At 31.2% G+C, this 14,498-nt stretch overlaps 1 protein-coding gene across 1 annotated transcript; it reads right to left on the bottom strand.

Annotated features, from left to right (window-relative positions):
* Positions 1 to 11,387: 11,387 nt before the first annotated feature.
* On the bottom strand, positions 11,388 to 12,364 carry LOC123228775 (disease resistance protein RPP2B-like). Its single transcript, XM_044654226.1, has 2 exons — positions 11,918 to 12,364; positions 11,388 to 11,615 (listed from the first exon to the last, which is right to left on the bottom strand). The coding sequence occupies exons 1-2, from the start codon at positions 12,362 to 12,364 to the stop codon at positions 11,388 to 11,390; spliced, it is 675 nt and encodes a 224-aa protein (XP_044510161.1).
* Positions 12,365 to 14,498: the final 2,134 nt, after the last annotated feature.

The raw sequence follows: 14,498 nt of genomic DNA, 5'->3' as shown, positions 1-14,498 counted from the left end.
GTTTTTTTGAAAACCTTTACCTCATTAATTTGCAATTAAAGTTACTTTCCAGTGAAGTTCAATTCGCTTCCTTCTTAAACATACCAAATGGAGATTTTTGAAATAATTGAACTCCATAGCCCTAAAAATCTAATTCGATGTATAAATATCTCAATAATCAACTACAATAGGCATTACAACCACACATTCTTCATTGTAATATTCTTAACTGTACTATAACACCAAGAAGTATGCTTAAGGGTATTTTGATGATGTATCGGGTTAATGAATAATTCATTATAGAAATTATATTAAGTACTATAGAAAAAATACAGGAAGGAATAACTATTCAACTTGGACAGATCAATAAATGTAATCATTAAAACATTTAATTATAGCTAACTCATAAGCAAAAAACATAGAAGGTGTCACCCATTAGCCAAAAAAAAAAGAAAAAACTGTGCTTTCCACGTTAATTGGATGTCAAAATATATCACTTTCGTCACTACTTAAATATGAAAGTAAGTACATTACCAATCCACACATTAATACCAATCTACTATCAAAACCAATCTATAAATGTTTTGCAAAAGCTAAAATATTGTTCTCCTTCTCTTCTACATCAATACCAATCTACCTAATGATCAATGGAATGCTTCTAGCATAAATACGCATTCTTCATGAAATTTCAAAGGTGTTTGTTATGATCTGTCACTCTACAATTGATGTCATCAAAATTTAAGTTTAAAACATCCATCCACATAGTAAAAGGTACCAATTCGCAACCAGCCAGCAGCGCAACTTCTACTTGGGTCATTGTAAAAGGCAAAGTAAAAATCAAGTAAATGTCACACAGAGGATGCTTTTTGTAGTTAAATTTAATTGTATCAATCTTAGCAAAGATCAAGTCAAACATAAATGGACATGACGCAGCAAACAAACCAGAAACATGCACATCAAAATTAGGAGTAGTACAATCAACAACACGCTCATGATCTTTATCCATTTTGAAGACGGACGATTCTCACATCTAGATTCTCTAAACTGTAAGAGTCTCTTCTCAGTAAATTAAAAACAAAACAGAGTTTATGATTTAATACTCGCTAGTGATGAAGCTGATGAACTTGGAAACGCATTCCTCAACGATGTCCTTAGCGAACTGATTGATCACAAGTAAATTAAAACAGAAACGGAGTTTCTGGTTTCGAGTTGTATAAAGAAACGAAGAGAGGGAGAAGTACTAGGAGAGATGAGTTAATTTTAAAGAAAGAATAAAAATCTAATTGATCTGATGATGCAGAAGAGAGAATCAGATGAGAAAATGACTGGGAAGGCGTTTTGTATCAGAGCCGTTGATTGAGGAGGTGATCCCTCACGTTTCTTGCGACGGAGAGGGGAAAGAGTTATGGTAAAACTGCTTAAGGAACTGTAATTTTTTTTTTTAATGAGTGAAGTCACCACTCCTTTTTATACTAACTGAGTCACTCACCACTGGCTCAGGAATATGAAACTAAAATCTCCTTAATATTGAGTACTAAATTTTATTTGACGAAATTCAAATTTTGTATCCTAAAATTATCATTTTAGAATGAAACTAAAATCGTCTCTAAATATTTTGTCGTTAAAATTGAGTTGTAATCTTTGGTGAATGAAATTAAAATTTTGTTTTATAAGATTATCATTCAGGGATAAAAAAATCCTACATTTGAAAAGTAACGTTCTAGGATGGAATTAATTCGTCCTTAAAAATACATCTTAAGTTTATGGAGACAAAGTTAAATTTCATTCCCAAGAATAATTATTTTGGGATAAAAATAAAATCGTCTCTAAAAGTAATTATTTTGGGAGGAAATGAAAATTATCCCTAAAAATAAATCATATGTTTTTAGGGGTAAAATTAAAATTTTATCCCCAAAAATATACTCATTTTGGAAGTCATTTTGAGATCAAATTAAAATCATCCTTAAAAATAAATATTAAGTTTTTAATGACTAAATTAAGATTTTGTCACAAAATAATCATTTGGGATGAAATTTAAATTTCGCCAACATTATGGGACAAAATTAAAATCGTTCTTAAAATAAATGTTAAATTTTTAGGACAAAATTAAGATTTTGTCACATAAAATAATCATTTTGAGACAAAATTAAAATTTCATCAATAAAACTAACATTTAGAATGAAATTAAGATTTTGTCCCCTTAAAATAATCATTTTGGGACAAAATTAAAATCATCCTTAGAAGCAACAGTCTAGGACAACATTAAAATAGTCCATACAAATAAATCTTATGTTTTGGGACGAAATTCAGATTTTGAATTTTGTCCTCTAAAAATAATCATTTGGGACAAAATCTTAATTTCATCTCTAAAAGTAACATTATGGAACGAAGTTAAAATTATCCTAAAAATAAATCCTATGTTTTTAGGGGTAAAATTAAATTTCATTCTCTAAAATTATCATTTTGGGACAAAAATAAAATAATCCCTAAAATTATCATTCTGAGACGAAATAAAAAATATCCTTAAAAATAAATCTTTAGTTTTAAAATTATCATCCTATGACAAATATAAAATCGTCCCTAATATTTTGTTATGGGATGATTTTGTCCCCTAAAATATTCATTTTAGAATGAAATTAAGTTTTCTTCCTTCAAAATAACATTCTAAGACGAAATTAAAAATCGCCTCTAAATATTTGGTCTCTTAAATTAAATATTTGTTATAGTGCTTATAGCAAAAACATATAACTTAAGCAATCCCTTACCCTTTTCCAGTCTTTGTCATTACTGAGAACTCTAATGGGTTTCTACTTGTATCAAGAGATAAAAAACCCTGATAAGAGTTAAAACATGGGCCCCCTTAAGGTTTGTTGTGGATGAGAAAACTCTTCTAAGGTTTGAAATAATAAAAATCACCCTGATTTTATTAACCATTTAAAATTATACCGTTAAAATTTATGCTATTAAAAGTTATAATATATTTATCATGTTGTCATGTTATTGTTTATTTTAACTTTTAAAATTATATGAAAAAGAAGTCATGTTTTTTTAAGAAAAGCTTGGAAACTTGATAAACATACACTAATGTTAATGCGATTTCTCATCACCAACTGATATATGCATTAGAATTTGACAAGATTTGGATAAGTCTACCATGGGTATGTGAAAAGATGAGTTGAGACATTCAAATGAAATAGATATGACACATAAGTTAATACATGGTTCAATCTGATGATAAGAATGCCTATGTACATAGAGTTCACACTAGTTTGAGTATAATACAAGAATGATACAAAATGTTGTGTTTTGTGTATTGCATTCTCTTTGTTCTCTCTCTTTGTCTTTTCTTTCTTCTTTTTATATACAAATTTTCTGAAGGAAAGATACATTTGAAGCTCCTTTAATTTAGGACCTTCATCTATTATTTGAATTTAAGTGAGAGGAGTTATGCCTTTTATTTATCAATGACGTCTTGTTTATAGGGTAATTAACTTCTTATTGGGTGATCATTATAAAGGTGTCATGTTTACTTAGACTTTTATTGAACCCAAGTCTAAGCAAATATGAATTAATTTTGTTATATCAAGCCCTTAGAACTTGTTTTAGGCCATAAAGAGCTTTTTTTAGCAAGCACACTTTTCCTCATCTCTTTTCTTTATGAAACCAGGAGGTGCTCAATTAGGACTTCCTCAAGTCCCATTCAAGAAGGCAGACTTCATATCTAGTTGGTATAACATCCAACCTTTTTGAGCAACAAGTGTAATCAACATCCTAATTGTGTAAAATCTGGTAACTAAAGCAAAGGTCTTTGTATAATCTATACCTTACAGTTGTGCATAGCCTTTTATAGCCAATCTTGTCTTTAGTTTATTGGTTGTACCATCTAGATTCAACTTGGTCTTAAAGATCCATTTAACCCCAATTACATTTTTTCCAGCTAGTATTTCAGTCAACTCCCAAGTTTGGTTTTTCTAAATCAGGTTGAACTCATCCTATATAGTTGTTTTCCAACTTACTGAATGTGCAGCCTCTTCATAACTTGAAGGCTCTATTTCTACTACAACATACTTGTTGTATACATCAGTCAAACTTCTCACTTTTCTAGCAAAATTTTCATCTTTATCAAAATCACTAACTTCAAGTTATGTAGCTAAAGCTTCTTCATCTTTGGCTTCAATTCTAATTTCTCTCTAAACTGCCTATTCCTCACAATTATACCATACATCCTCATCAACTTTGACATCTTTGTGAACTAAAATTTTTCCATTTTCAGGATTGAATATTTTATAGCTTTTAAACTATAACTATAGCCTATAAAAATTCCCATCTCAACTCTTTCTCCCAACTTATCTCTTTGATTTCTAGTAAATGAGTCTAGTAAATGCTGCCAAAGTCCTTAAAGTGATCAAGGGCAAGCTTAGTAATATCCCAAGCCTTATAAGGAGTGGAATCGTTTAATGTTCTGGCGAGTAATCTGTTAAGCAAGTAATTGCATTGTTTACTATCTCTACCCAAAAACTTCTGGCATTTTCTTTTCAAATAGCAAGCATCTAGACATCTTCATAATGCTTTTTATTTTTCCTCTCACTCACCTCATTTTGCTAAGGTGAATATAGAATTGTGAATTGATGATGAATGCCAGCCTCCTACATACTTCTTTAAAGCTACTACATGTATATTCTCCCCCATTGTCACTTCTTATATTTTTAATTTTACTACCATACTGATTTTCCACCAGTTTTTTGAATGCAATGAATATGGCAGCTATGTCAGATTTCAATTCTAAAAAATACACCTAGCAGAACCCTATAAGGTCATCAATAAATGGTAGGAAGTATCTAATGTTATTCAATGAAGGAGTTTGCATAAGTCCAGACACAACTGTGTGAACAAGTTAGAGCCTTTCTTTTGCTTTATGAGTTGTTCCATCAGGGAATGGCAATCTAGTATTCTTTCCCTGCCCACAAGCTTTGTATACATCCTGAGTCATTATTAACTTAGGTACTCCTATCACCAGATTCTTTTTGGACAACATATTAATTCCATTTAAGTGAAAATGGCCTAACCTCTTATGTCATAGGTCTTTATCAAGTGTCACACCAATGAAAGCTTGAACACTTGTTTTTCTGAAATCGCGAGTGAAAGTTTTGTGCACTATTTGATTACCATAACTTCTATTTGTTTGTCATCTTTTACAATGAATTTTTTATCTTTAAATTTTAAAGTATAGCCTTTCTTTATCATCTGACCAATGTAGAGTAAATTCAAGGCTATATCAGGAACATAAAGGACATTGGAAATGAATCTTGTACCTTTTTTGTGTATGCACTACAACCATGCATATTCCTTTGACTAGTATTAGTTGTCCATTGCCAATCCTTACCTTAGCAACATCACTCTCTTTCATGTTAATAAATAATCTTCTGTTTGTTGACATGTGATTTGAGCACCCACTATCAAGTAACCACACCTGTTCATCAGCAAGTAAAACATGACAGTCTGCAGTTAAGAATTGTTCTTCTTGTTGTTGAGTGTCATGTTATTATTGTTCCACTACCTGAACTTGTGGTTGATTCTAGTTACTTTTATTCTTACACACCTTCCTCATGTGTCCAAATTCCTTTCATGATCTACATTGTATGCCAAACCTAAACCAATAATACTTTTTTGCATGATTAGATTTCTTACAATGACTACATTGAGGAAATTTTCCTTTTTTGGATTTTTGCTTGTTATCACCACCTCATCTCATTTCTTTCTTGAAGTATTACTGCTTATTTGAGTTTCTAATAGCATAGCCCTTCCTTCTTTGATTGGCCATAAATGCTCCTTCACTACTATTTCCAACGCCCTTTCTACATGTTTTCCTATGCTCCACTGCCCTTCCTTCTTATTGTTGAGTGTCATGTTATTATTGTTCCACTACCTAAACTTGTGGTTGATTCTAGTTACTTTTATTCTTACACACCTTCCTCATGTGTCCAAATTCCTTTCATGATCTACATTGTATGCCAAACCTAAACTAACAATACTTTTTTGCATGATTGGATTTCTTGCAATGACTACACTGAGGAAATTTTCCTTTCTGGATTTTTTCTTGTTGTCACCACCTTCTCTCATTTCTTTCTTGTAATATTACTGCTTATTTGAGTTTCTAGTAGCATAACCCTTCTTTCTTTGATTGGCTATAAATGCTCATTCACTACCATTTCCAACGCCCTTTCTATATGTTTTCTTATGCTCCACTGCTTGCTGGGAATTGGAGAGCTCTTGAACTGTCATTTTTTATAGGTCCTTGGCATCTTTAAGTGAGGAGATTTTTACCTCAAACTTTTCTGGTAAACTTACTAGAACCTATTCAATCATTCCAGCTTTAGTAATTTCTTCTCCAAGTAATGTGATTTGATTTGCAATCTTCCTGAATCTATCTATGTAGTCTTTAACTAGTTCTGTTTCTTTCATTCTCAATAGAGCAAATTCTTTCTTGAGATTGAACACTTGCTATTGTTTGGATTTCTCACTGCCAGGAACTTAAGTCTTAGTTTGTCCCATGCCTGTTTAACAGTTTTACAGAACATAATTTTGCTAAAAATGACCTCAGTTATTGTTGAATGGCTATAAGATAGTGTCTTATACCTCTTAGCCACCTTTTCGAGTGATACTTGATCTGATGATTATAGGGTTATCATGTACGGGTGCAAAATCCTTCCCTGTATCAACAACCTCCTACAAATCAAAGGCTAACAAATATGCTCTCATCTTCATTAACCATAAAGCATAGTTCTCACTATTAAAGACCGTGCCTGTCCTTCATTAAAACTACTTGAGACCATCTCCTTTAGTTGATTTTTCTTTCTTTTTCTCACTTCTTTACTTTGATTATGCTCTTCCTTAATTTATAAGCCTTGCAAGGATGAAGGCTCTGATACCACTATTGTTATTTTGTAACAATAGGCTGCTTATGTTTGAAACAAATTCAGAATGAAAACATATGAAAGAAGAGTTTTTTGGAAGAAGTTTTTGAGGTTGCTCTAAACTGACTGCTTCTTTCATTCAACAACAATATATATATTACATAATCAGCTTTAATCCATTCTTTTTGCTTAAAAAATGGATCTATGACAGAAACATTAAAACAACCTCGTAATAGGCACTGTTTGCAACCTAATTCTTACCTAACAACTAACCAAAGCATGGCTTACATTATCACAACATGACATAAACAAAACATACTAAAATTTAGCAAGATTTGTCACCAATGCTATAGTTGAAGCTGACCATCTAGCTAAACTTCTTTGACTTCCAAAAATAGTTGTCATCTCAGCTTGTATCCACATTGCATATAGTTTCGCACACGAGGTGGAAAGGGAGAGTTTTAGGGCTATCGCCCCATATGAGCTTGGAAAGGAGAGGAAAAGGTTTTTTTTTTTCCCATTGGGATCTCAAATTCAATAATGAAATTTCCTCAAATTCGAACAAAATTTCAATTTTTGCTGATAGTGATCTAAGCATTACATCTAATAGTTTGGATCATTAACCCTTCTCCTATTTTGCCTTGTCATTGAGAAACTCAAGCTATGTTAGTATGATGTTAGTGTTGTTGCCAAGTCTTTGTTAAATAAAGATACTTGTTGGTTATGTGCCTATAAGCTTTATGATTTTGGGAATTGTTTTGCTTGTTCCATTCTTGCATTTAAACTTCTTGAGCTAGCCTCCTATAAGTTAAGATAATAAGTGAAACAATATCTCCTTGATAGCCACTTAGATGAATATAAATCCAATTATACTACTACTTTAAAGTGCTTGAACTGAGGCTATGCTAGTTAGGTAACAAGACTTCTACAAATGTAAACACATCAAAAACTTTTAGGAGCTACAATTACTAAGACTCATAATGGATACGACTTGTGCAACATTGATAAAGCAATCAAGCATATGTATGATAGTAATTTCTATTATTACCTCTTCTTCAGCTTTTCCTTGAAGGTTGACAACAGCTTATAAAATATAATTTGAGGTATATTAGTAGCAAGATATCTTGAAAAATAAAATACATTAAAAATGCCAATGGAACTAAACTAAAACATCAGTTGTGATCTCATCCGTAATCTTCTTCACCTTTTATATAAATAAATAACAACAAATAAATCTAACATTGATACATATTCTTCTTACCAGATAATATCATTTAGTTTTCTGCACTTAAATTAATAGCAGAATAAGATGGATTAGGGTCAGCGGGGCTCAGCATATTTGTGCCTCTCACATCCATTTTTTATTTGATTTAATATGGCCAAAGGACTATTTCCCACCTAGAGTTTTCTCTAATCTCAAGTTCTTACCTCTTAACTTTGAAAATCCTATTTACCCAACATAGGCGATTAAAATTAATGAAACTCTAATCCTTTAAAATTTTATCTCTTTTGCCCCCCTAAACTTTAAAAACTAAAAGTTTTCCCCAATACAAGTTTTAAAAAATGACAATTTTCCCTTAGGGTTTAGTTTTCAGATCTTCGGTGCCATCTTCGAGGTCATTGTTGGTAGTCTCTCCCTCTCAAAGCTTCCTCTCCCTTTGGTGGTCTTTCTCCACCCATTTGGACGTCTGATTGACATCGAATAGGCTTGTGAGATGAAAAGCTTTGTCGAGAAGACAAAGCTTTTCGTTTTCTCAAACGAAGACGAGACGAGGATCCCATCTTCATTTGGAAAGACGATCATCTTCCTAAAAGAAAACGTTTGGGAAGACAATCATCTTCCTAAATGAAAACAAGATCTTCGTCTTCGTTTAGGAAGACAAAGAGCTTCGTCTTTCCGATGAAGCTCTACATCTCCTGTCATCTCCCAAACCTCATTTGGTGTCGATCGGATGTCCAAATGGGTGGAGAGAGAGAAAGCTTCAAGAGGGAGAGACTGCGGCAATGACATCGGAGATCTGGAAACTAAACCTTATGGGGGAATGTTATTTTTAAAGCTTGGGTTAGGAGGAAACTTTTAGTTTTTAAAGTTTAGGGAAGAAAAAAGAGATTATATTTTAGTTCATTTTTAATATTATAGATAAAATAACGATTTTGTCTTTAAAATCATTAATTTTAATCAGTCATAGGTAGATATTTGAGATTTTCAAAATTATGGGGGAGAAACTTGGGAAAACAACATACTTTGGGGGAGAATAAGTCCTTTGGCCATTTAATATTAAGGATTGTATCCAAATCAGACGAAAATCTACTAGATTCACTGGTGCTTGGGTTGAAATCATTTGTACTTGGATTGAACCCTTCCACTTCTTTCTCCTCGTGTTGTAGTTGATGCAACCCAAACTTTCTCATCCAAATTCATAATATGGAGAAACAAAAAGAAAAAATCAAGATCAAACTATTAATATATGAATATATCAGTGCAATTCATATGTATCTGGAAAAGATATAACCTATTTTAGTCTATATAAAGATTACGGGAAATCATATTATAAAGAAACCATTACTTAATCATAGGCAGTATATAGAGAAGGTACCAATCTTATTTAATTACTTTGAGCTAGATTCGCCTTTAAAGAAATTTGAAGGCTTGAATCCCCTGGAGTATGCTTCCTCATGCTCTTCATCGATCATGGAACATCTTATGGTATCAGGGAAAAATAAAATATATTTAGTGCATAACATAACTTTATTAGAAAACATATTTTAAACAAGAAATCAACACTAAATTATAGGCAATAAAGAAGGTATATATCTTATTCAAATACCTTGAGCTAGATTGAGCTTTGAAGAAATTTGAAGATCTAAATCGCTGGGAGGTAGAATATGCTTCCTCTTCATCAAGGATGGAACATCTTGGTCTTTTCATAGGTTCGTTAATTTCTTGGGTGAAGACCAAACGGACCCGACACTTCAGTATGTTTAAATTTTTCACAAGTTTGAAAGTGATAATGGCCTCCGTGTCACAGGAGAATTCAAAAGCTTTACATGTATTGCAATTGTACCCCAGCAATACGTGATCCGACTTAATGATCGTCGGTCCAAAGAAAAGCCTTTTTTTATCAAATGTCATGTATTCATTTAGGCATTTCACCAGAAACTCATACTCAGCATTCAAGAAATTAATCCAATCTCGGCCTTTGACAATGACACAGAAGACAAAACCCAAAAATTTCTTATGGTTGAATGAACCTTTTGGTAGCTCTATAACAGATCCCCTACTTTGAATGTTAAACCATTCGGGAATTTCACTTCCAGGGAAACACATAACACCTTGCGGCTTGCCAGGTACCTAATACATATACCATACATAAAAATGGTTATTTCTAATATCATTTCTTTTTATTCATATAAGAAATTGAGATACTGAATGATACCCTTGCATATTGAATAGTTCAAATTCATCTGCGTACATATCCAATGCAGCATCATGCAATATGTTTCTGACTGCATTCCAATTCAGACTGACACAATTAGGGAAGCTGAGTATCCTTCCGCAATGTCTTTGAATTAGATTCTCCAAACCTGAAATTGCTTTCAGCCTATTGCAATTATCTGCTCTAAGTTCTTCTATATTACTCGGAAGCTTTGGTAAAGACTGAAGCCTATTGCAAACACCTATGTTAAGGAGCTTTAACTTAGAAAGGTTCACGATGCTTGTTGGTGGCTCTCAAGGCTTGAACAATCTTTTAGACTCAATCTTTCTAGACGGGATGCATTCTCAATTGATGATGGCAGCTCTTTTATTGCAGTTCCGTCTAAATTTAACTCTTTTATATTGCGTGGGATCCCTAAAACAAACTTTACCTGTAACAAACCAGAAAGATTAAGTCGTTGAATAGATTCCAAATTACAAACACTGCTTGGAAGAGTTTCAAGCCTTGAACAACCCGCAAGATTCAATTCAACTAGTCTGGAAGGACTTTCAATTGAAGAAGATAATTCTTTTATCGCAGTTCCATCCAAACACAACCGTTCCATATTACATTAGATCCTGGGAGCAGTCTTGAGATTAGAGCAGCCTGAGAGAACAGCATATTTTAAAGACTTGGATTGAAGTCCAATTGGAAGACTGGTAGGCTTTTGCATTTCCTTAGATTCAACTCAACAAGTTTATTGAGATTCCGAGTAGGAGGAATGATCTTAAACAAACTTGTACAACCTTTTAGAATCAAACACTCTAGATTTTGAGCCTCTGAGAGGTCTGGGAGTATAAGTAGATGCTCCGAGTGACTGAGGTTAATGTATTTTAAATTAGCAACATCCTGTAACAAAAAATATATATATTAAAAATTTATAAGGACAAATTAAATTAAAATTTTATAAAAGAAAATATCATATGAAATCAACATATATATACCTTGATGCCAGTCCATTGTTGTTTAAGATTGCTGCAACGCATCATAAGTACAAGAAGGCTCCGAGGATAAAATTTCAAAGGCAGTGATTTGAAGGATAAAAATCCCAACAGAGGCATCTTAACTCTGTGAAATCAGATTCTAGCTCTTCAAAACCATGCACATTATTATATTTGCCTTTGTATTTTGATCTATCCACTATTAACAATCTTAGATAATCCACCTCTGAGAAAGCATGAGGATTTAAGTGTATCTCTCTTATTTCAGACATATTAAATCGTCGGCCTTGTATTTTATCAGTTCCCTATAATCAAAATCAAATGATGAGTTAACAACACAATTACTTAAAGGAATATATATTCCTCCCAGAAGGACCACCCCAAGCCCGTTACCACAAAACTAATGTTACAGAGGAAATATACATGAGGATTTTTTTTGTTGTTCAGTGCATTTTTCCATAATTTTTTTCTGTCAAGAAGAAAGAAACCTAAGACTTATAATAATAGTTTAAAATTGAAATGATAATCTCCTAGATATAATTTTTCTAGATTTCATAATTGATATAAAATAGAAATTGAAAGCTAATTTTTCATTTTTGGTACTTACCTTATTCTTGTTCAATACATCATAGACATCATTATCAAGCCACAGTCGACTATGTTCACCTAGTTTATTCAAGGATTCTTGTCGAACAATTTCCATGCCCATTTCTTGAAGCAAATCATGTACTTCTACCTTTCCATATGAAATAGTTATGAGAGCTTTATCAATAAGTACTCTCAATCCAATACTTGAAGAGAATCTACGAACTAGATGTTTATCCCATCTATTGAAGAAGCATGCGATATCTAAAAATAAATTCTTCTCTTCAATATCTAATCCATCATAACTTATTTTAAGCACCGTTTGAATATCTTGATATAGACAATTTTTTAATTTTTCCAATGTACTTTCCCATTCATATTTTCCCTTATCAAGTAGAAAAGAACCCAAGACTTTAAGAGCTAATGACACACCTTTAGCATAACGTATTACTCTATTTGACAGCTCCATATAATCTTCATCGATGGATAGTTTTGTTTGAAGGCATGTTGGCTAAACAGTTGAAAAGATTCATCATCATATAATCCTTCAACCTGACATATTCTAGCATGATCCACATTACAACTAACAAGTACTTGTTTATCTCTTGTTGTTATAATGATTTGACTTCCTACACCCAAGTTTTCTAGGTCTCCAATCAATCCATTTATTTGATTTATATTTGTTACATCATCAAAAACAATAAAAACCTTTTTCCTCCCAAGTCTTTCTATTGTGGCAGCATGCCTTATATTGGGGCATTCATCCTCTAATAATATAGAAAGAAGTTTTTCTTGCAACTGAGTTAATCCACGTTTCTCCGATTCTTCTCTAATATTTTGAATGAAATAAAAACTTTCAAACTGACTTAAAATTTCATTGAATACTGCATTGGCAATAGTTGTTTTGCCACTGCCACCCAAGCCCCAAATTCCTACTTTGCATACATTATTCGACCCATTAGATAATAAAGATTTAATTGTCTGAATCTTCATTGCTACTCCAACCAAGTTCTTGTAACTAGAACACGTATTATTCAATCTCTTCAAGACATATTTAATAATTTTCTCTATAAGTGTTGATTCAAGCCTACAATTGAAACATCAAATAATTAAATTTTAAGAGTAATATATAACTTATTTGGTTTAAAAAAATAAAGAAAATACATCAAATAAAAATTAAAATCTAGATATTATAGCCATCAAATAACTATAATCCCCTATTGAAATATATTTATCCTGAACAAAAAAAAAAAGCCATAAAGCAATATTAATAGAGCTGACAATTTTTAGCATAATCCATTAACTCAACTCAATATGAAATAAATCATATTAGGATTGAGTTTATTTACACCAAATACAATTTGAGTTATGTTTGGGTTAATCTGATTTGAATTAAATCATGATCAGATTAATACGAAATCAACTCAAAGTTACTAGAATGATTTTAAAAAAAATTGACCAATATTAAAAAACAAGTTGAATACAAATATATTTTGTATTTTTATCGGCTTCAATAAAATAATTATTCATCTCAAATGAGTTTTCACTATGTTAATTATTAAAACATATTCAAAAGCTAAAAAGAATACAGAATTGATTTTAAACATCAAGTAATTTCAATTTATTATTAAAATATCCCTTAATATTATATATGTGAAATTTTAATTCAACCATAAAACAATTTAAAAGGGTAATTTCGATCATTATAATACAAATAAAGAATATTAATGATAAATTCCACCAATATATTTTTTAATATAATTAGAGAAAATATAATAATAATAAAATATTAGAATTAGAAAAAAGGAAAATAGTATTTGTTTTTGCATTTTTGTTTGTAGGATTTTTATCAATACAGCTTATTTAAATTTATTATGTTTGGTAGGTAATATCTTTATAATTAACTTCGAAATATTCATGATATTTATATTTAACCATAAATTGTATATTGTATTGTTTGATTTGTGTGGATTTTTTTTTAATTTTCATTGATATATTTATATATTTTCATTATTTAATTATTTATTTGTGTTAATTAATTGAGGTTCTTTATTCAAAAGACAAAATAAGCAAACAATTAAATTGCAATAGTGAAATTTTGTTTTAAAAAACGTGTCATTTTGTGTCCAAATGTGATGTTTAGCGTAAAAACTATGTTTTCTTTTGATAAAACAAGTTTTTTTTTCTTTTATGTTAAAACTAGAGATATTGGTTAAAATAATTATTTATTTTATCTTTTATATATATATAACCATATTTTTTTATCATACAAATATAATCAGTTTTTAAGCTAATTTTGTCTTTAAAAGAAAAAGATTATAATTTTTAGGGTTGACTAGGTAGTTAGATAGATGGGTTGGCCAATCGGCCATGGTCAATATCACTTGGCTAGCCAATTTTTAAAAATAAATTGGTTCAGTGGTTGCTTGGCAACCACCCAATCAACCTTCCCACCCTTAAAGTTATCAAAATTTTTTACATTTTCATCTTATTTTACGTCATATTTTAATCTTAGTTGGGTGAATATATAAGCTTTTTATCCTGATTGGGTAACTTTATACTTAGTTGAATGAGTATAAAGTCTAAAGATATTTTAAATATTT

Source organism: Mangifera indica, chromosome 11, assembly GCF_011075055.1.
Source record: "Mangifera indica cultivar Alphonso chromosome 11, CATAS_Mindica_2.1, whole genome shotgun sequence".
NCBI lineage: Eukaryota > Viridiplantae > Streptophyta > Magnoliopsida > Sapindales > Anacardiaceae > Mangifera > Mangifera indica.
This window is presented reverse-complemented; position numbering and strand designations above follow the sequence as displayed.

Bases quoted from the DNA above. Each gene is read 5' to 3' on its own strand.
- LOC123228775 (XM_044654226.1), bottom strand. From the start codon at position 12,364: ATGGAGCTGTCAAATAGAGTAATACGTTATGCTAAAGGTGTGTCATTA. The intron at 11,616-11,917 runs GTAAGTACCAAA...TTTTGATTATAG, and splicing joins ATGTATTGAACAAGAATAAG to GGAACTGATAAAATACAAGG.